We start from the raw sequence: 21,921 nt of genomic DNA on the forward strand, positions 1-21,921 counted from the left end.
CGTCCGAGCCTTCCCCTGACTCCGGGACTGGCCCATCATCTTCCCCAGCCCCCTCACTGTCTGACTCCACTGCCAGGTCCACAGGCTGCTGGCAGACCACAACAATAGGTACCAATTTGGTGGGGAAAATGAGCTGTGCTCTGTGCAGGCAGTCAGATTCCTGATGGCTCTGAACCTTCCCGGTTGGGACATCCACTTGCAAGACAACTCTGGGAAAGAGAGGGGGGTGGGCGCTTGGGTGAGACTGCAGGAAAAGCCACTCATCTTTCTCTCTGGTGTGAAGCCAGCTCGCCCTGCTATGGCACCCCTTGGGAAGTGTACAAGCATGTCCAACAACAGGGCTGGTACCTTGGTAAGCCAAAGTACTGCTTTGCAATAGCGTTTTAGTCTCCTAGATACTGTAACAACACCATACACTAACACTAAGGGACACATTTAGTTCTAAATGGAAAAATGTCAGTCGCTGAACTTCTGATAGTTCTTTCAGTTCAATAAATCTTGCTGAAGAAGAATCTGTGCAAATATGGTATGGAAAGAATTGCATTTTTTGGGGTGGGTGGGATTGAGGCAATTGCTGAAGGGCCTAATGAGGTAGAGAAGTGTTAAGGGTAATCTGAGTTCACAACCAAGGTTGTGGACTGTTGAGCAGAGTACCCTACGCATGAAAACGACTGAGACTGGTTGTATACAATAACAGTCACTTGCAGACAAACTGGGGTTTGATATTCCTTTACTTTTAGGGAAAAGGCAAAGTCAAAGTCCAAAAACAATCCAGGTCAGACACATATAAAGCCAGTCAGGGATGTTACAAATATCAAGTCTTCTTACCAACGGAGACTTGTACAACAAACAAGGTCTTATTTCGTGTTCGGCAAAACACAGTTCAATTCACAATAGTCAGTATCTTGAGGAATCAATAACTAGCCATGATCAAGCAACAATCATAAAGCTCAAATATACAGTTGCAACATGTCATCAGGTTACAATGCTGTAGCGTCCCTGTAGATTCCCCACAAGCCATAATTTAGTAGTCCTTTCATACATTGGCTACAGAGCTCAACCAATCAGGATGCTTGCATGATGCAGCACAGCCTTAAAGCAATATCATGCCTTTCTACAAACATACCTAGTTAGTTTATATATTGCCTGGCCAACTAGTTAGGCAAATAACAATTTCCTGACAAAAAGGACTCCATGTTTTGCAATACTGACATCTTCTTTTGTCATCTCTTCCTTTTACAGGTAATTCCTCAGAATAACAACACCCAATCCAGCCTGATTTACCGATACATAATTCATGAGGATTCTGTGCCCAATGTCAGCAGTAACAATGTCCTTCAAGAGGAACTGGACACCTTCGAATGGGCTTTGAAGAGTTGGTCCCAGTGCTCCAAACTCTGTGGAGGAGGCACGTTGGAAGAGTTGGGAAGGGAAGAACAAGGGGCTGCCTCTATTTTGTACCTAGAGATAGGCTGATAATCCATCCCTGTTCATTAATACGTTCTGTCCTATTATATTTTCTCTAATAAATCTCCTCATTGGTTGAAATTTTGAAAAAATCCATTTTAAAATGGGTTTCCATAAAATGAACATTCCCTAAAATATTTTCGCGAGTGCACACAATTTTAATATGCATGTCGGTAAATCAAATAGGTGTGCACCATTAATGTTTCATTCATGAGCCACCGTGGTGCAGTGGTTAGAGTGCAGTACTGCAGGCTACTTCTGCTGACTGCCGGCTGCCTGCAATTTGGCAGTTCGAGTCTCACCAGGCTCAAGGTTTGATTCAGCCTTCCATCCTTCCGAGGTGGGTAAAATGAGGAGCCAGATTGTTGGGGGCAATATGCTGACACTATAAACTGCTTAGAGAGGGCTGTCAAACACTGTGAAGCAGTATATAAGTCTAAGTGCTATTGCTATTGCTAGTAATATGAATATTATCTATTCTCCCACTCTCTCTTTCTCCAGGTTTCCAATACACCAAATATGGATGCCGCAGGAAAAGTGATAACAAAATGGTGCAACGGGGCTTCTGTGATGCCAGTAAGAAGCCTAAACCGATTCGTAGGATGTGCAACCTTCAGGAATGCACGCAGCCATTGTAAGCATCTCCTCATTTCCCCATAATGTAATTCGTGATGGCCATTTGGATTGAACAAAGGAACTTACGTAGATGTTACGTAGCGTAGCATCTCTTCTTAAGTAAATAAAATGTAGATTTCCTCACTGACAGTCTTGTTTTTATACATGTTGACAAAGGAGAGCTAGTTTGGGGGAGTGGTTAAGATGATGGCCTAGGAACCAGGTGACTGTGAGTTTTATTTTATTTTATTTTTTTAAAAAAAGTTTTTTATTTTAAACACATTAAAACAAAACACAAAAACGTACAACATTTATATACATATCACTTTTTTAATCAGCTCCTTCAAAGTGGTTCTTTCTTACTGTTTACCCATACTTTAACTTTGTCTTAGTCTACTTTTATTATCTATCTTCCTTTATTTCGTCTACATTTTACCTTGATCTTCAACATTTTTATCCCCTCTCTCTTTTATTCCTCTTTCTCATTTTTCCTATTTTCCAACCATACGTACCATCTATAGCGCACTTTGTAGTATTCTATATCCTCTTTCTCCTTGAGTTCTTTTGTTAGTTTGTCTATCTCTGCGCATTCTAAAAAATTTTGTAATTAAGTCTTCTTCTGTTGGTGGGTTTTCCTTCTTCCAATTTTGCGCATAGCCTATGCGGGCTGCTGTTAATATGCGTAATGTTAAATATTGTATTTTCTTTGTGTAATTTTCTGTGGGAATCCCTAGTTAAAATCGCTCTGGCTCTCCCTTTATTGATTTCTGTATTATCTCCTCTAGCCACTTTTTAATTTTGGCTAGACTGTGAGTTTTAGTCCCACTTTAGGCATGAAAGCTGGTTGGGTGACTTTGGGCCAATCACCAGAGACTGTAAGTTCTAGTCCCGCCTTAGGCATGAAAGCCAGTTGAGTGACTTTGTGCCAATCACCAGGAGAGGGTGAGTTTGAGTCCCACTTTAGGCAGGAAAGCCAGCTGGGTGGACTTTGGTCCAGTTACTCTCTCTCAGCCCAACCCACCTCACGGGGTTGTTGTTGTGGAGAAAATAGAAGGAGAAAGGAATACTAGGAATGTTCTCCACCGTGAGTTACTTATGAAGTCATAAAGATGGAATGAAAATCTGGTAAATAAAAAAAAAATGGAATGGAATGGAATAGACTAGAATAGAATAAGATAGAATAGAATAATAAAATAATAAATAAAATAAAATAATAAAATAATAAATAAAATAAAATAAGAATAATAAATAAAATAAAAAAATAAAATAATAAAACAATAAAACAATAATAATAAATAAAATAAAATAATAATAATAAATAAAATAAAAAAATAAAATAAAAAATAAAATAAAATAAAATAAAATAAAGGGACGTGGTGGCTCAGCGGTTCGAATCCCTAGTGCCTCATAAAGGGGTGAGCTCCCGTTACTTGCTCCAGCTACTGCTCTGCTCTTTCTTTCTTTCCTTTTTTCTTTCTCTCTCTCTCTCCCTCTCTCTCTCTCTCTTTCTCCCTCCCTCCCTCCCTTCCTTCCTTCCTTCTTCCCATGATGGTGCAGTGGTTAGTTCTGCTGACTGCCGGCTGCCTGCAATTTGGCAGTTCAAATCTCACCAGATTCAAGGTCGACTCAGCCTTCCATCCTTCCGAGGTGGGTAAAATGAGGACCCAGATTGTTGGGGACAAGAGACTAATTCTGTAAACCACTTAGAGCGGGCTGTAAAAAGTACTGTGAAATGGTATAAAAGTCTAAGTGCTACTGTCCTTCCTTCCTTCCTTCCTTCCTTCCTTCCTTCCTTCCTTCCTTCCTTCCTTCCTTCCTTGTACAATGGTTAGAATGCAGTATTGCAGGCTCTGCCCACATCCAGCAGTTCAATCCTGACCGGCTTAAGGTTGACTCAGCCTTCCATCCTTCCGAGGTGGGTAATAATGAGGACCCAGATTGTTGGGGACAAGAGGCTGACTCTGCTTAGAGAGGGCTGTAAAAAGCACTGTGAAGCGGTATATAAATGTAAGTGCTATTGCTATCCTGCAGATATTCTTCTTCGGTCTGCAAGGATCATCGACGAATCATCAACGATGCCTTGTCCATCGGCTTCCTTTTTTTTTTTTCAGCGTTAAAAAACAAAACAAAACCTTCTTTCTGTTTTGCAGCTGGGTAGCAGAAGAATGGGAGCACTGCACCAAAACCTGTGGGACGTCCGGTTACCAAATCCGAAGCGTACGTTGCGTCCAGCCGCTTCACGATAACGCAAACCGCTCCGTCCATTTTAAGTACTGCAGTGGAGAACGCCCGGAAAGTCGCAGGCCTTGTAACAGAACGCCGTGTCCGGCTCAGTGGAAAACAGGGCCTTGGAGTACAGTAAGCATCTAAAGCAGGGGTCTTGTGGACTTCAACTCCCAGCTTTGCTGGCTGAGGAACTCTGGGAGTTGAAGTCCACAAGCCTTAAAGTTACTAAGGTTGGAGACCCCTGATCTAAAATCTTCTCATGTCTGGAAACTAAGCACAACTTGAGCTAAATTCCAAGTTCCTGATACTTTTGAAAAGTTATTTTCTTCTGTGACTGTATGTTTGAACTCTAATAGTGACCAGGCCTAAGGCAATATTATTGACTACCAGCCAGAAGTGGTTTTCACATACTTTTACCATAATTCATTTGCATGGCTTGCACTCATGCAAGTGGCTTAGAAAACGTGACTAAAAAACAGAATAAATGGAAAAGGGGGATGTGGGGTGGAAGGGGGAGGAAAGAAGATTGTTAGGAAATTGTTATTGCCCAACTGGCTGGCCGGGAAATATATAAACCAGTGGTTCTCAACTTTTATAGTGCTGCGACCCCTTTAATACAGACGGAGGCATTAAAGCGGAGACTCCTCCCCTATTAAGTTTATCGCGCCTGAAGCCAGATTAGGCTAGCGATTGGGAGTGATTTCAGCTGGCTTGAGAGGGAGACATCAGAGCAAAGATTTCTCTCTTTTTTAATTCATCGCACCTGAAGCCGAATTGGGCTAGCGATTTGAAGAGCCTGCAGCTGGCTTGTGGAGTCAACCATTGGAGCGCGATTCTTCGACTCACAAGTATATTTCCCATATTTCCAATGGTCTTAGGCGACCCCTGGCAAATCGTCATTCGACCCCCAATGGGGTCGTGACCCACAGGTTGAGAACCGCTGATATAAACCAACATTGTATGTTTGTAGTTAAAAGTATTATGTAGCTTTAAAAACTTTGTTGCGTCATCATGCATCCTGATTGGCTGAGCTCTGTAGCCAATGTACTTAAGGAAAGCTAAATTATGGTTTGTGTGGACACTACACCATTTTTAACCTGCTGATATGCTGCAACTCTATATCTCTATAATTGAGATTATAAATATAAATGTACAATTGTGAAATGATAGATTGGGTAAAATGGAAAAGAAACCGGAAAGAAAGTATATAATATTAGAAAATTGGAGTTGCTCGGTTACCAAACAAGGGAAATATTATACAACAAAGAAGAAAGAAAGGAGAGAGGAATAGAGGGCAAGATAGAGGAGGTGAAGAAGGATGGAAGAAAGGGGAAGGAGAGGAAGATAGGATAGGGGAGAAGAGTAGGGGAGAAGGTGAGAAAGGAGGCAAAGAGGAGAGGAGCGGGGGAGAGGAAGGAGGAAGGAGGAAGGAGAGAAGAAGGAAGAAAGTAGGAGAGGCAAGGAGTAGGGAGGGAAAAGAGGAGAAGAAGCTTTGTTGTGAAATGAAGGGAAAGAAAGGGTAGAAGAGCTACCCCAAATGTAATTAAAGTGTTTTATCTTTGTGCTTTCTTTAGAAAAAAAAATGTCTGATTATTAATGGACAAGAGAATGTACATTTACAATATGTACATAAGAAAAGAAAAAACAAAAAACTTTTTTTTTCAAAAAGAAAAAGAAAACATGGCTAAAAAGGACGGCATAGCACCGGGGCGGGTGGGTAGCTCGCCACTACCAGTTCGCCCGAACCGGTATGAACCAGCTGAATCCCACCTCTACTGCCGACCAAGAATTGGCCTTGAGATCACTATCTGACAATGGTTCCTGTCCTTACTATTGAGTTACGTACAGAAGGAACTAGTATTCTTCTATTTAGGCCAGTGGTGTCAAACTGAAGACCCACGGGCCAGATTCGGCCCACGGGGTGCTTAGATCTGGCCCGCGGGGCTGCCATGGAAACAGTGAAAGACCGGCCCGCCATGTCTCTGCCAGCAAAAACGGTGCTTGGGCGAGGCTGTGCGCAGCCGCCTCCTGAACTTTGTTTTCGCTGGCAGAGTGCTAGCAAAACAATCTACTAGCAAAAGTGGCATTTGAACACAGCGTTGACATCAAGCTAGCCATGCTCACCACGTCCCCCTTTTTTTCATTAAACCAGATGTACCCACTTCCTGCAACCGTTCTTCATACGTTTTAGCCTCTAGTAAATATACAAAGCTCTTTGGCAAGGGCTTAGTATACATCCAAGCAAGGAATCCTAATTCTGGATTTTGTCCCAGGAAGCTTTCTGTCTATATTCCCATACATTAACAAAAAATACCAATGCACCCATCTATAGCCTAACTGGCCATTCGCATGAAGAAACCTGTTGTGGTCCGCCAGCAGCCTGCAGAGCTGGCAACAGAGTCAGACAGCGATGAGGCTGAGGAAGAGCGTGGGACAGTCCTGGAGGCTGGGGAAGGCCCAGATGAGGGCTCTGCTTCAGAGGCAGAGGTGTGGCCAGGGCCATCAGGGAGTAATATGTGGACTCCAGAGCCTCCAGAGGCTGACAGTAGTGAGGCAGAGGAACAGGAGAAGCCTGTTCCTAATGCACGCATGAGAAGAGCTGCCAGAAGGCAAGAGCAGCTCAAGCAAAGAGGACAACTCGGGAGTTGGGCCAAGAGATGATTGGCCCCTCCCATAAGGCTTAAAAGACCAGCAACGGTGTTTGGGCTCTTTGCCGGAAAACAACATTGATAGCTTTGTCTTGCTGTATTATCGGCGTCTTCTGAACTTTTGCCAAAAAAGGCCTTGGCAGTTTGCCTAATTGGACCAAGGTTGGTGATAGGACTGAAGAACTCTGTTGGGAAGAATTTGCTTTGATTTAGTTTGGACTACGCTGAGAATGAGTTTAATTCTCAGCTTTTTTAATAAAGTTTGTTTGTTTTTAAACTGACTGAGTTTTCTACTATCTACTTGGGCCTGGGTCACAACAAAACCTAGATGTTTGTATCATCTTTCTTTTTTTTCTTGTAGTGCTCGGTCACCTGTGGTGAAGGGACAGAATCCAGGCAGGTGTCATGCCGGACAGGTGATCAGTGTGATGGAGAAAAGCCAGAATCCATGAGGGTTTGCAAACTTGCACCCTGTAACGGTAAGTAGTAGTGGTAGTAATTTATGAATTGTCTGGTCGTTGGTAGCATCTGAGCGTGGTTGTTTTCCTGCAGACAGATATAAACAACCAGAGCCAATCCTAAACAATGAAAGTCAGTGACTTTATTACGTATTACCTATGTTACAAGAAAAGAGGGACGCGGTGGGTCAATGGCTAAGACACTGAGCCTATCAATCGAAAGGTCGGCAGTTCAGCGGTTCGAATCCCAAGTGCCGCGTAATGGAGTGAGCTCCCGTTACTTGTCCCAGCTTCTGCCAACCTAGCAGTTCGAAAGCAGGTAAAAAATGCAAGTGGAAAAATAGGGACCACCTTTTATTTTATTTATTTATTTTATTTATTAATCACATTTATATACCGCCCTATCTCCCAGGGGACTCAGGGCGGTTCACAGGCAAGTAAAAAGCACATATAAATACAGACTAAAATAACAATTAAAAAACTTATTCTACAAGGCCGAATTATTAAAAAACAATATAAATAATAAAACCCATTTAAAACCAATATAAATTTAAAATCTAATCCAGTCCTGCGCAGATGAATAAATGTGTTTTAAGCTCGCGACGGAAGGTTCGGAGGTCCGGAAGTTGACGAAGTCCTGGGGGGAGTTCGTTCCAGAGGGTGGGAGCCCCCACAGAGAAGGCCCTTCCCCTGGGTGTCGCCAGACGACACTGCCTAGCTGACGGCACCCTGAGGAGTCCCTCTCTGTGAGAGCGCACGGGTCGGTGAGAGGTATTCGGTAGCAGTAGGCGGTCCCGTAAGTAACCCGACCTATGCCATGGAGCGCTTTAAAGATGGTTACCAAAACCTTGAAGCGCACCCAGAAGGCCACAGGTAGCCAGTGCAGCCTGCGCAGGATAGGTGTCACACGGGAGCCACGAGGGGCTCCCTCTATCACCCGCGCAGCCGCATTCTGAACTAACTGAAGCCTCCGGATGCCCTTCAAGGGGAGCCCCATGTAGAGAGCATTGCAGTAATCCAGACGAGACGTCACGAGGGCGTGAGTGACCGTGCATAGGGCATCCCGGTTCAGAAAGGCGAACTGGCGCACCAGGCGAACCTGGTAGAAAGCTCTCCTGGAGACGGCCACAAATGATCTTCAAAAGACAGCCGTTCACCCGGGAGGACACCTAAGTTGCCCACCCCCTCCATCGGGGCCAATGACCCGCCCCCAACAGTCAGCCGTGGACTCAGCTGACTGTACCGGGATGCCGGCATCCACAGCCACTCTGTCTTGGAGGGATTGAGCTTGAGCCTGTTTCTCCCCATCCAGACCCGTACGGCTTCCAGACACCGGGACAGCACTTCGATAGCTTCGCTGGGGTGGCCCGTGTGAAAAGTACAGCTGGGTGTCATCAGCGACAGCTGGTACCTCACACCGAAGCCACTGATGATCTCACCCAGCGGTTCATATAGATGTTGAACAGAAGGCGAGAGAATCGACCCCGCGGCACCCCACAAGTGAGGCGCCCGGGCCGACCTCTGCCCCTGTCAACACTGCTCATGCGACCGATCGGAGAGATAGGAGGAGAACCACCGATAAACGGTGCCTCCCACTCCCAATCCCTCCAACCGGCGCAGCAGGATACCATGGTCGATGGTATCAAAAGCCGCTGAGAGGTCTAATAGGACCAGGGCAGAGGAACAACCTCATCCCTGGCCCTCCAGAGATCATCCACCAACGCGACCAAAGCCGCCTCAGTGCTGTAACCGGCCGGAAACCGACTGGAACGGGTCTAGATAGACAGTTTCATCCAGGTGCAGGGAAACTGATATGCCACCATACTCTCTACAACCTTCGCCGCAAGAAGGTTGGAGACCGGACGATAATTACCTAAAACAGCCGGGTCCAGGAAGGCTTCTTGAGGAGGGGCCTCACCACCGCCTCTTTCAAGGCGGCCGGAAAGACTCCTCCAACAAAGAAGCGCCAGAATCGCCTGAGCCAGCCTCGTGTCACCTCCTGAGTGGCCAGCACCAACCAGGAGGGCACGGGTCCAGTAAACACGTGGTGGCATTCAACCTACCCAACAACCTGTCCATGTCCTCGGAGCCACAGGGTCAAACTCATCCCAAACAATGTCACCAAGACCACCCTCAGACGCCCCACCTGAATCACCGCAATTTTGGTCCAGACCGTCCCGGTTGAACGATTTTATCGTATAGATAACCGTTAAACTCTCAGCACGCCCCTGCAACGGGTCATCCCGCCCCTGGTGAAGGAGGGAACGAGTCACCAAACAGGGCGGCTGGGCGGTTATCTGCCGACGCAATGAGGGAGGAGGCGAGCAACGCCGCTTCCTCAATGCCACTAGGTAGGTCCTATTATAGGACTTCACTAGTGTCCGATCAGCCTCTGAACGGCTAGACCTCCAGGAACTCTCTAGGCGCCTTCTCCGCGTTCATCCCCTCAGCTCCTCGGAGAACCAAGGAGCCGGTTGGGACCTGCGCCGGGTCAGAGGCCGCAAAGGCACGACACGGTCTAAGGCCCCGCCGCGCCCGCTCCCAGGCCGCAACAAGTTCCTCAGCCGTGCCGTGAGCCAGACCTCAGGAAGTGGCCCAAGCTCCGTCCGAACCTCTCCGGGTCCATCAGGCGCCTGGGACGGAACCAACGTATTGGCTCCGTCTCCCTGCGGTGTTGAATGGCGGTCAGAAAGTCCAGGCGAAGGAGAGAGTGATCTGACCATGACAAAGGTTCAGTGACTATTTCCTTCAAGTCCAGATCTCTCAACCACTGACCAGAGATAAAAATCAAGTCCAGTGTGCCACCCCCAGTGTGAGTAGGGCCATCAACTACTTGAGTCAGGTCCAAGGCCGTCATGGAAGCCGTGAACTCCCGAGCTGCTGTCGATGACGAGCCGGAAGATGGCAAGTTAAAGTCCCCCATGACTAAAAGTCTGGGGGTCTCAACTGCCACCCCAGCAAGCACCTCCAGGAGCTCGGGCAGGGCAGCTGTCACGCAGCAAGGAGCCAGGTACGCGACCAGCAAGCCCATCTGACACCTATGACCCCATCTCACAAAGAGGGATTCACACCCGGCAATCTGAGGTACAGTGGTCTCCCTCGGCTCCAGGCTCTCTCTAATCACAACCGCCACCCCCCCACCCCTACCCTGAGCCCTCGGCTGATGGAATGCACGGGAACCCGGTGGGCACATTTCAACAAGGGGCACGCCCCCTTCGGTGCCCAACCAGGTTTCCGTAACGCCTATACCTTTGGTGGAAAGGTAACAGCGTTCCGTGCGCCTTTGGCGTTGAGTCATGCCGGCCACATGACCACGGAGACATCTTCAGACAGCGCTGGCTCTTCGGCTTTGAAACAGAGATGAGCACCGCCCCCTAGAGTTGGGAACGACTAGCATGCATGTGTGAGGGGAACCTTTACCTTTATGTTACAAGAGATTCCCGAGACTGCTTGCCTTCTTTTGGGAATGACCAGAAGACTTCATAGAGTTTGTGGCAGGTCAAGCTTACGCTGCTTGTGGCTGCTCATGGACTCCAAGCTAGGCCCTCTCTTGACCCCTCCTGTTTCCCCAACAAGATGCTTCGTTATCCAACTGGGTAAGATCATCAGTGCTAGAAGGGAGTGGGGTTTACTCTCTTATTATTAATTGATTAATCTTATCACCATATTTAAAAAAAATGAGATGAAAATAAAAAAGTCGAGGATCTAATTTCAGGGTCAGATAAGTGAAAGGAAATGCAGTAGCAAAATACGTCAGCATTTTACAGATTGTAAAGAATCACAATTCAGATAGGAATAGAATAGAATAGAATAGAATAGGAAATATGGAATGGAATGGAATGGAATGGAATGGAATGGAATGGAATGGAATAGAATAGAATAGAATAGAATAGAATAGAATAGAATAGAATAGAATAGAATAGAATAGAATAGAATAGAATAGAATAGAAAATAGGGAATGGAATGGAATGGAATGGAATAGAATAGAATAGAATAGAATAGAATAGAATAGAATAGAATAGAATAGAATAGAATAGAATAGAATAGAATAGAAAATATGGAATGGAATGGAATGGAATGGAATGGAATGGAGTGGAGTGGAATGGAATGGAATGGAATGGAATGGAATGGAATAGAATAGAATGGAATGGAATGGAATAGAATAGAATAGAATAGAATAGAATAGAATAGAATAGAATAGAAAATATGGAATGGAATGGAATAGAATAGAATAGAATAGAATAGAATAGAATAGAATAGAATAGAATAGAATAGAATAGAATAGAATAGAAAATATGGAACGGAATGGAATGGAATAGAATAGAATAGAATAGAATAGAATAGAATAGAATAGAATAGAATAGAATAGAATAGAATAGAATAGAATAGAATAGAATAGAATAGAATAGAAAATATGGAATGGAATGGAATGGAATAGAAAATATGGAATGGAATGGAATGGAATGGAATGGAATGGAATAGAAAATATGGAATGGAATGGAATGGAATGGAATGGAATGGAATAGAATAGAATAGAATAGAATAGAAAGGGACTTGGAGGTCTTCTAGTCCAACCCCCTGCTTAGGCAGGAAGCCCTTCACCACTTCAGACAAATGGTTATCTAATCTCTTGTTAAAGACTTCCAATGTTGGAGCATTCACAACTTCTGGAGGCAAGTTGTCCCACTGATTAATTGTTCTCACTATCAGAACAACTGAACTGAAAAACTTATAACCATTTTTCACCCTTGGCTGTTGCAGCATCCCCCTGGTCACGTGATTTACATTCGGATGCTTGACAATCGGCTCATATTTATGACGGTTGCGGCATCCCAGGGTCACGTGATCATCTTTTGCGCCCTTCCGACGAGCAAAGTCAACGGGTGAAGCCAACGACCATATTCCTAACTTAACAAATGCAAGGATTCCCTTAACAACTATGGCAAGAAAAGTCGTAAAATGGGGGCCAAACGAATTTCTCACTTAGCAACATAAATTCTGGGGTCAATTGTGGCTGTTAAATCAAGGATTATTACCTGCATATGGCTCGCTTTTCGTTGTGGGAAGTTTGTGAACATTATGGGCGCTAGAGGGCAGCAGAGCTTTACCTGTTTGGAGACTGTGGGAATCCATAGAATGTTTCTGCTTCGTTTCAAACCCCTTAGAAAATATCAAAACAATCCCATTAAGCTGACTTCATTAGTGGCACAAAGTGTAGGATTTGCTTTCCATCCCTATCGATCATAATGTTGAGACTTTGGAAAGATTGCAGAGAAAAGTAACCAAGATGATTTAGGGGACTGGGAAGTAAAAGATACGAAGAGCAGTCTCAGGAATTGGGTACGTCTAATTAATGAAAAGAAAGATGGTGGGGACTGGATAGCAGCCTTCCAATATTTGAGCAGCTGCCCCAAAGAAGAGAAGGTCAACCTGTTTTTCAAAGCACCAGAAAGCAAGACGAGAAGCAATGGGTGGAAACTAATCAAGGAGAGACGCAACTTGGAGCTAAGGAGAAATTTCCTGACAGTGAGAACAATTAACCAGTGGAACAACTTGCCTCCAGAAGTTGTGAATGCTCCAACGCTGGAGGCTTTTAAGAAGAGATTGGATAACCATTTGTCTGAAGTGGTGTCGGGTTTCCTGCCGAAGCAGGGGATTAGACTAGAACCTTTTTGCCATTGTGTGCCAAAAGCGTGGGGAGCGTGGGGGGAGGGTCGCGCTCGTGCGTGCCCACACCCATAATTTTATGCACCCCACCCTCACGCACATGCGTGCATGACACACACACACACACACCGCTTTTGGCAGCAATGGCACGGTGGGCCCATTTTTCGCCCGACCCATGCTCCAGAGCCTTTCTAGGAGCCTGGGGAGGGTGAAAACAGTTTTCCCCACCCCACCCACCCCCAAGGCCCTCCAGAGGCCAGAAACAGCCTGTTTCCCTACTTCTGGTGGGCCCAGAAGGCCCGAAAATGGAGCTGAGCTTGCATGCCCACCAATATGGCTCCGTGTGCCACCTGTGGCATACGTGCCATAGGTTCACCATCACAGGACTAGAATATGCAGTGGAGTACCCCAAGGCTCTGTTTTAGGCCCAGTACTCTTCAACATCTTCATCAATGACTTGGACGAGGGGATAGATGGGGAACTCATCAAATTTGCAGATGACACCAAGCTGGCAGGAATAGCCAACACTCCAGAAGATAGGCTCAAGTTACAGAGAGATCTTGACAGACTTGAACATTGGGTGCTATCTAACAAAATGAAATTCAACAGTGAAAAAAGTAAGGTTCTACATTTAGGCCAAAAAAACAAAATACACCAGTACCGTATATGTGGTACCTTGCTCAATAATAGTACCTGTGAGAGGGATCTTGGAGTCCTAGTGGACAACCATTTAGATATGAGCCAGCAGTGTGCAGCAGCTGCTAAAAAAGCCAACACAGTTCTGGGCTGCATAAACAGAGGGATAGAATCAAGTTCACGTGAAGTGTTAGTGCCACTTTATAATGCCTTGGTAAGGCCACACTTGGAATACTGCATTCAGTTTTGGTCGCCACGATGTAAAAAAGATGTTGAGACTTTAGAAAGAGTGCAGAGAAGAGCAACAAAGATGATTAGGGGACTGGATGCTAAAACATATGAAGAATGGTTGCAGGAACTCGGCATGCCTAGTTTAATGAAAAAGTGACTCCCAGAGTGAGGGGGAAGGGCCGGTAAGGCTTACCTCAGGAGCACCGATTCCTGTGGCTCAGCTCCAGGAGCCAGAACCAGACCAGTCGGAGGACATAATGAGGCCGTCATCCCCTGATTCCTCCCTTCCCCAGGCTACGCCTTCAGACCCAGCTGATCATGATAATCAAGCTTGGCTTGACCCGCGCTTCAGAAGATTAGAGAGGCAGCGTCATCAAAAGGAAGGGTGGGGGTCCTCCTTATATATCCACAGGATATATAAGGAGCTTTGGGACTGCTCTCACTCCACGGGAAGCAAAAGTTTAGCTGAACCGTTTCAAAAAGAGCTTCCTACCTGAGTCATTTGTTTGAACTTTGGCAGGCAGCTGCGATTTCTCTGCCAGAACTGATAAGAGCTGTGAATCCACTGGCTGAAGGCCAGCTCGTGGGTCTGAAGTGGGGAAGGAGACAGAACAGGAAGGTTGGCTGCAACAACCTCCTGCAGCCCTCAGGATCTCTGTTTTCGCTGGCAGAGGCACTGCTGGCCAGTCCTTTGCTGTTTCCAGGGTGGCTCCGTGGGCCTTGAGTTTGACATCCCTGGTATAGACTGTCCTGCTTGAGCAGGAATTGAACTAAAAGACCTCTGAGGTCCCTTCCAGCCCTATTATTCTACAGGAGTGGCCAAAATTGTGGAAACCTTTTGGGAAAAGTGTATTTTTGAGGTTTGATGGCTAGTAACATCACTTCTTCTTCTTCTTCTTTTTTTTTTTGGAGTTTCAAGAGAATCCTATTCCACTGCTGGAATGGCCTGAGAATAGCCCAGACCTTCACCCAACTGAAAATCTATGGAGTCGACTAAAGAAACTTGTTAGTCAGAAGCGACCCAGCAATAAAAACCCAGTTAATAGAAGCCATCATTCAATCTTGGTTTCACATTAGAACAGCTGCAGAACTAAAAAACTCAGTTCACTCCATGGGAAGATGTTGTAAGGCCGTAATTCATGCTAAAAAGTTACCCAACTAAATATTCACTGACACGGGGATCATTTTTGTATATCTCATTTTTTCTACGTGTTTCCCTTTTCTTCTTTATACTGTAGCTGCTATTCTAATAGCAAATCCTTTGTCGAAGTTATTCCACTGCATTCTTGATTAAATTATCTTTCCATTGATATATAATTTTATGGTACTACTCCACCCCCAAAAAAGTGTTATTAACTAGTTGTAGAAAATACACTTTTCCCCAAAAGGTTTCCACAATTTCGGCCACTACTGTATATTCTACTTTTTTTTCCTCTCTCTCTCTCTCTTGACACACTTGCTGTAGCTAAGATGGGTCTTTTGTTGTGGTTGTTTTAATTTTCTCTTTGCTTTGAAGCAATCTTGGAGCCACTCCTTTTCCAATTAGCCTCATAGGCTGCGGTGGACTCAACAACAAATGACTTTTTCGCGGCGATGTACAGAAAGAAAAAAAAAGCAAAGCAAAGAAACATAAGAAATAACAAAGCTTTTTGAAAAAAAAAGCCCACCCCAATCAATAAAACAGCAAGTAATGGAAGTGTTAGACAAGCACATCGGATATTTAAAAGCCCGGGAGCAAAAAAAATTTAAAGGGTTACTTATTTAGAAAGAGAAAGACATCCCAGAAGTGAAAGGATCAGCAATTCCCATTAAAGCCTTCTCTAAGGCTTTGAGTAAAGCCGAGCGTTGAGTTCGTGAGGCAATTTTCAGAGAAAAAACAAAACATTAAGGCGTCCCAGTGGCCTTTGCGAAAAGACCAACCTGCGTGAAATGTATGGTGTAGGATTCAACTTTGAAAGGGTCTCTTAAGTTGCGTATTTAGAAATTGCTTTTCTTCCAGGAAACGAGGTAAGGCTCAGGTGCCAATTGGCTTAATCCCCTCTAATCGTATTTATCCAAGCGGTAGCTCCCTAGAGTAGCTCCCTGAAGCATTTGGACGTTCCAAATTGCTGCTTAAAAGCGCGAAAGAGAGTGCTAAGTTAGTTGATAAGTTTATAAGGTTATAATTCTGTCCTCACCCATGCTCATCATTAAGCTTGTCGGTAATGCATAGGAAAGATACATGGGTGTCCCAGGACAGGCAAGAGTTTTGCTGAAGTCTACCACCCATTTCCAGAAATGAGAGAGGGGAAAAACATGCCTGGATTTTGACAATGGAATAGGAGTAGGAATGGAGTGGAGTGGAGTGAAGTAGAGTAGAAAAAAATAGAATGGAATGGAATGGAATGGAATAGAATAGAATAGAATAGAATAGAATAGAATAGAATAGAATAGAATAGAATAGGAAAAATGGAATGGAATAGAAGAGAAGAGAAGGGAACGGAACGGAACGGAACAGAATAGAATATGAAAAATGGAATGGAATGGAACGGAACAGAACAGAACAGAACAGAATAGAATAGAATAAACTTTATTGGCTGAGTGGGATTGGATACTCAAGGAATTTTTTTTTTATTTCATTTTGTCACAACAGTATATACAATCATCAACATAAACAATAACCCATCATGAGAGAAAAAAAGTATATATAAGTAAAAGTATAAGTAAAAGTATGCATATAATACTATAATGAAGGGAACAATAGGACAGGAACGGTGGGCACTTTTGTGCTCTTATGCACGCCCCTTATAGTCCTCTTAGGAATGGGGTGAGGTCAATAGTAGACAGTTTTTGGTTGAAGATTTTGGGGTTTTGAATAGAGACTATAGAGTCAGGTAGTGAGTTCCAAGCGTTAACAACTCTGTTACAAAAGTCATATTTTCTGCAATCAAGTTTGAAGCGGTTGACATTAAGTTTGAATCTATTGTTTGCTCTTGTATTGTTGCGATTGAAGCTGAAGTAGTCTTTTACAGGAAGAATATTACAATAGATGATTCTGTGTGTTAAACACAGATCATGTCGGAGTCGGCGGAGTTCTAAGTTTTCTAATCCCAGGATTTCAAGCCTGGTGGTATAAGGTATTTTGTTGTTTTCGGAGGAGCGAAGAACTCTTCTAGTAAAATATTTCTGGACGCGTTCGATAGTATTAATGTCAGAGATGTGGTATGGGTTCCAGACGGGTGAGCTGTATTCAAGAATAGGTCTGGCAAATGTTTTGTATGCTCTGGTTAGTAGTGTAGAGTTTTTGGAGAAGAAGCTACGTAAAATTAGGTTTACAACTCTTAGAGCTTTTTTTGCTATGTAGTTGCAGTGGGCTTTGGCATTTAGGTCATTTGATATGAAAACTCCAAGGTCTTTGACCGGGAGGGGGTCATCAGTAAGATAATGTCCACCAAGCTTATACTTAATGTTAGGGTTCTTTTTACCAATATGTAAGACTGAGCATTTGCTGGTTGAGATTTGAAGTTGCCAAGTTTTAGACCAATCGGAAACAAAATCAAGGTCATCTTGAAGGGTAGAAGTATTGTTAGTGGTATTGAATAGTTTAACGTCGTCAGCGAAGAGAACACAATAACTTGAAATAAAGTCACAGAGATCATTTATGTATAGTATGAAGAGCGTTGGTCCAAGAACACTACCTTGGGGAACGCCACTTTTGACAGGAACAGGATTTGATAGAGCGTTGCTAATTCTGACCACTTGTCTCCGTGCTCTGCTGAGCAGTATCAAAACGAAAGTAATGTATGCTTAAACTAACTGTCCCTATGGAACAGTTATGAGCGGTGGAGTCACCTTTATTGATGGTATTCAAACCAGGGCTGGAGTGCCTCCTATTGGCGATACTCTAATAGTAAATTCCAGCAGAGGGTACGATGAGATCTTCTCCAAGATCCTTCTAAACTTTACATTCTATGATTCTGCACGTAAGAATGAGTCCAGATTGACTCTCGTCATAGTTTGCAGCTCCTTCAGAAATTCTTCCTTCTTCTACCTCCACAACCTCATGTTTCTCAAGAGGTTGGCTTGTCGAAGACTACTTCAGCTTCAGCCACAACAATATACGAGCACACAATAGATTTAAACTTAAAGTGAACCGCTCCAATCTTGATTGTAGAAAATATGACCTCATTAACAGAGTTGTTAATGCCTGGAATGCACTACCTGACTCTGTGGTCTCTTCCCAAAATCCCCAAAGCTTTAATCAAAGACTATCTACTGTTGACCTCACTCCATTCCTAAGAGGTCTGTAAGGGGCGTGCATAAGAGCACCAGCGTGCCTACCATTCCTGTCCTAATGTTCCCTTTGGTTGTATCCAATTCGTATGGTTATGTTCTGTCTCCTTCCCCACTTCGGAGCAACGAGCTGGCCTTCAGCCAGTGGATTCACGACTCTTATCAGTCCTGGCAGAGAAATCGCAGCTGCCTGCCAAAGTTCAAACAAATGACTCACAGAGTAAGACTTTCAGCTCTCTTTGAAACGGTTCAGCTAATTTTTGCTTCTCGTGGAATGAGAGCAGTCCCAAAGCTCCTTATATATCCTGTGGGGTGGGGCTCCTGCCCCACCGTTCCCTTTGATGACACCGCCTCTCTAATCTTCTGAAGCGCGGGTTGATCCAAGCTTGATTATTATTACTATCAGCTGGGTCTGAAGGCGTAGCCTGGGGAAAGGAGGAATCAGGGGATGACGGCGTCATTACGTCCTCTGACTGGTCTGGTTCTGGCTCCTGGAGCCGGGCCAAAGGAATCGGTGCTCCCAAGGTAAGCCTTACCGGCCCTTCCCCCTCACTCTCGGAGTCACTTTCAGGCATGTGGCCAGGTTCGGGGGCTGGAGTCACAACAGGTTATTTCATGCTTATACTTATATATACTGTTGTGTTTGACAAATAAATAAATAAATAAATCTTAACCCATGAAAGGGCTTTTGTTTTCCAGATGAACCTTGTCAAGGAGACAAATCGATCTTCTGCCAGATGGAAGTGCTAGCTCGATACTGCTCCATCCCGGGCTATAAAAAGTTATGCTGCGAATCCTGCGGCAAACGTAGCAGCAACCTTCCTCTTCCTTTCTACAGCGAAGCCGCCGAAACCGAAGAGGGTTTCATCACCAGCCCCACTGTCCTTCCAAAGTCTTCGGTCACTCCGACTCCTTTAGCCCCTCCTCGCTCCGAGCGACAAAGCGCTTCGGGCAGAACGTCCTTGGCCGAAGACCGTACTCAACTCCTTCTTCCTCCGATTGACAGAAAGTTCCAAGGAGCAGCTAATAATCCGTCTCATCGGAAATTTCGGAATCAAGCCAATCAGAAGATGCCTGGGCAAGCTGCACTGCACCATAACCTTTCCGCCAACCACGGGCTTCTCCTTCGTCACCATTCCTCACCTTTGTTTGACACTGGGCTGGCGGTGACACATCATCCCAGCTCTGTGGACATTCATTCTTCTCCCAGAAACCCCAGGAGAAATGAAAAGCAAGCCGAAAGACAGCAACCCTTAAGATCTTCCACTACAGGAAGATGAAACTTTAGGAATTTTAAAGTTTAAAGCGGGGAGTTAAAATGGGAGCGAAGACGTCATTTCCTCGCTTTGTCCAAGACGCTGCGCAAAATCGTCAAACTCACGTAAGTCAACAACTGAAGAAAAAAAAAAGAAAGAAAGAAAGAAAGGAAAGTGCAGGTTCACTTTACAGATGTGTCTAGCCGTGTCCTTCTTCCTTTTGTGTCCAGCTTCTCCAAATCTGGCTCTCTTGAATGTTCGGAAAGCATGAAATCAAGAAAGCCTGGTCAATTTCCGTCGTTGAAAACAAACGAAACAAATCTATGTTGCCTATCAGGTGCTTATTATTGTTGTTATTGTTACCGACAGACGATTAATTCAAGGGGATGTGATTGAATTCTGTTTTTGGGGTTGAGGGAAGAAGCCATTCAAAGATACCAAAGTTTACACTTTTCAATGGACCGTTGTTGTTGTTTTTGTTTGTTTTTGCCTGTACACCGCGGACGTCCGTCTGAATTGTATGACTAATTTATCTCCGCAAACAGATAATAAGGAATGTCTAGGCTGCCGTGTACATAGTGTATCTTGTGGAGAGAGAAACTGAAAAAGCAGCTTTGTTGTTTTTTTTAAAGAGTTTTCTGCTTTTTCCCTCATCCGCTTATTTGTGGACTTGGCATATCAGGGTCAGCCCTTATTTACATTCCATGAATATGTTTATTAGCCAGAGTCTGAAAAAAAGATGGATAGATGTGCACTCAAGCATTACCTTGAAAGTCTGGGCACCTATAAAAGCGTGTTTGTTTGTTTTTGTTTTTGTTTTAAATTAAAAAATCCAGAAGATCTCTTGTGCCACATTCAAACCATCCACTGGGATTTTATTTTATTTTTTTTGCATGGGTAGCAAGATCAAGAGAAAGAGACAGTAATTTAGAAGCGTTAAAACTTGATAGGAAGGTCAATGAGCTGTGGAAATTACGTCCACAGCTCGTAGGTTCCTAGCAGATATTGTCACACGGAGAACGTCTCGTGGAATCATTCCCATTGGACACTCCGTCGAAGGACATCTGGATTGTTAACTCTGAAGTGTGTTGTTTGGGATGTGAAATTCTCCGAAACCGGAGCAGGCAAGCTGGTGGCTTCCCTGTTATTTCGTACTGCAAACCCCCTACCAGTGGTGGGATTCAGCCGGTTCGCACCTATTCGGGAGAACTGGTTGTTAACTTTCTAAGCAGTTCGGAGAACCGGTTCTTGGAAGAAATCTTATTTGGTTTTTTCCCATTTTACAAGGCTAATCCTGTAAGGAAGGCAGGAAGGAAAGATTCTGGTGTTGGTTCCAGCCTCATCTTTATCGCCCTCCTTACATAAACTGCCTCTCCGGTTAACCCTTATTACATTGTAACAGCCAAGGCAAAGTGCCCGTCGACGTGAGTGATGTTGAGTTGGCCACGCCCACATGGTCACATGACCACCAAGCCATGCCTACCCAGCTGGTTATTAGGGCAGAGAACCGGTTGTTAAATTATTTGAATCCCACCACTGCCCCTTACCGATAATAAATGTTTAAAGATACTGGAAAGGGTAGCCTAAAACAGCTGGAGGATGTTCATTAGCGCCTTTTCCACAATGGACGTTGAGTGCGAGTAGTCCTCAACTTACAACAGTCCGCTTAGGGCAGGGGTCTCCAACCTTGGTCCCTTTAAGACTCGTGGATTTCAACTCCCAGAGTTCCTCAGCCAGCTTTGCTGGCTGAGGGACTCTGGGAGTTGAAGTCCACGAGTCTTAAAGGGACCAAAGTTGGAGACCCCTGGTTTAGGGAACTTTCCCAAGTTACAACAGTGCTGGCAAAAAATTGAGTCACGATTGGGGATTTTTACCCACACTGATGACCGTAGCAGCATATACAAAGTCAACTTTTATTGCCCCCAACAATCTGGGTCCTCATTTTACCTACCTTATAAAGGATGGAAGGCTGGGTCAACCTTGGGCCGGGCTTGAACCTGCAGTAATTGCAAGCAGCTGTGTTAATAACTGACAGACTTAGTCTGCTGAGCCACCAGAGTCCCTTGCTAACTTTCTGACAAGCCAAGTCGATGGGGAAGCGAGATTCACTTAACAACCGTGTGGCTAACTTGGCGGCTTAACAACGGTGGCAGGAAAGGTCGTACAATGGGGCAAAACTCCCTTCTCGCTCAGCCCCAGAAATTTTGGGCTCAACTGTGGTCGTAAGTCGAGGACTACCTAGGATTGAAATATATACTGGTAAGTAGGGGAAATGAGTTCTCTGTGCCACCGAGGAAAAAAAAGGAAATTCGGCATAAAAAGCTTTATTGAAGCCCGGATTAGCAGTGGCTTCTGATTTTTGCCTGCCCCCAACCCGTTATTGTAGGTAATACCTTGAGATATTACGTTCATGTGCCATCAGCAATGGGCTTCGCTGGCTCCCAA

The 21,921-nt window shown here is 44.6% G+C and overlaps 1 protein-coding gene across 1 annotated transcript in view; it reads left to right on the plus strand.

Annotated features, from left to right (window-relative positions):
* The window catches only part of ADAMTS3 (ADAM metallopeptidase with thrombospondin type 1 motif 3), a 176,757-nt gene extending 156,328 nt beyond the window's left edge, over positions 1-20,429 (plus strand). Inside the window, exons 18-22 of the mRNA XM_058192902.1 lie at positions 1,243-1,408; positions 1,969-2,101; positions 4,233-4,440; positions 7,318-7,435; positions 18,920-20,429. Of these exons, the coding sequence (XP_058048885.1) occupies positions 1,243-1,408; positions 1,969-2,101; positions 4,233-4,440; positions 7,318-7,435; positions 18,920-19,500 (1,206 nt within the window). The 3' untranslated portion in view covers positions 19,501-20,429. The remainder of the gene's footprint in view (positions 1-1,242; positions 1,409-1,968; positions 2,102-4,232; positions 4,441-7,317; positions 7,436-18,919) is intronic.
* Positions 20,430-21,921: the final 1,492 nt, after the last annotated feature.

This window comes from Ahaetulla prasina, chromosome 8, assembly GCF_028640845.1.
Source record: "Ahaetulla prasina isolate Xishuangbanna chromosome 8, ASM2864084v1, whole genome shotgun sequence".
Taxonomy (NCBI): domain Eukaryota; kingdom Metazoa; phylum Chordata; class Lepidosauria; order Squamata; family Colubridae; genus Ahaetulla; species Ahaetulla prasina.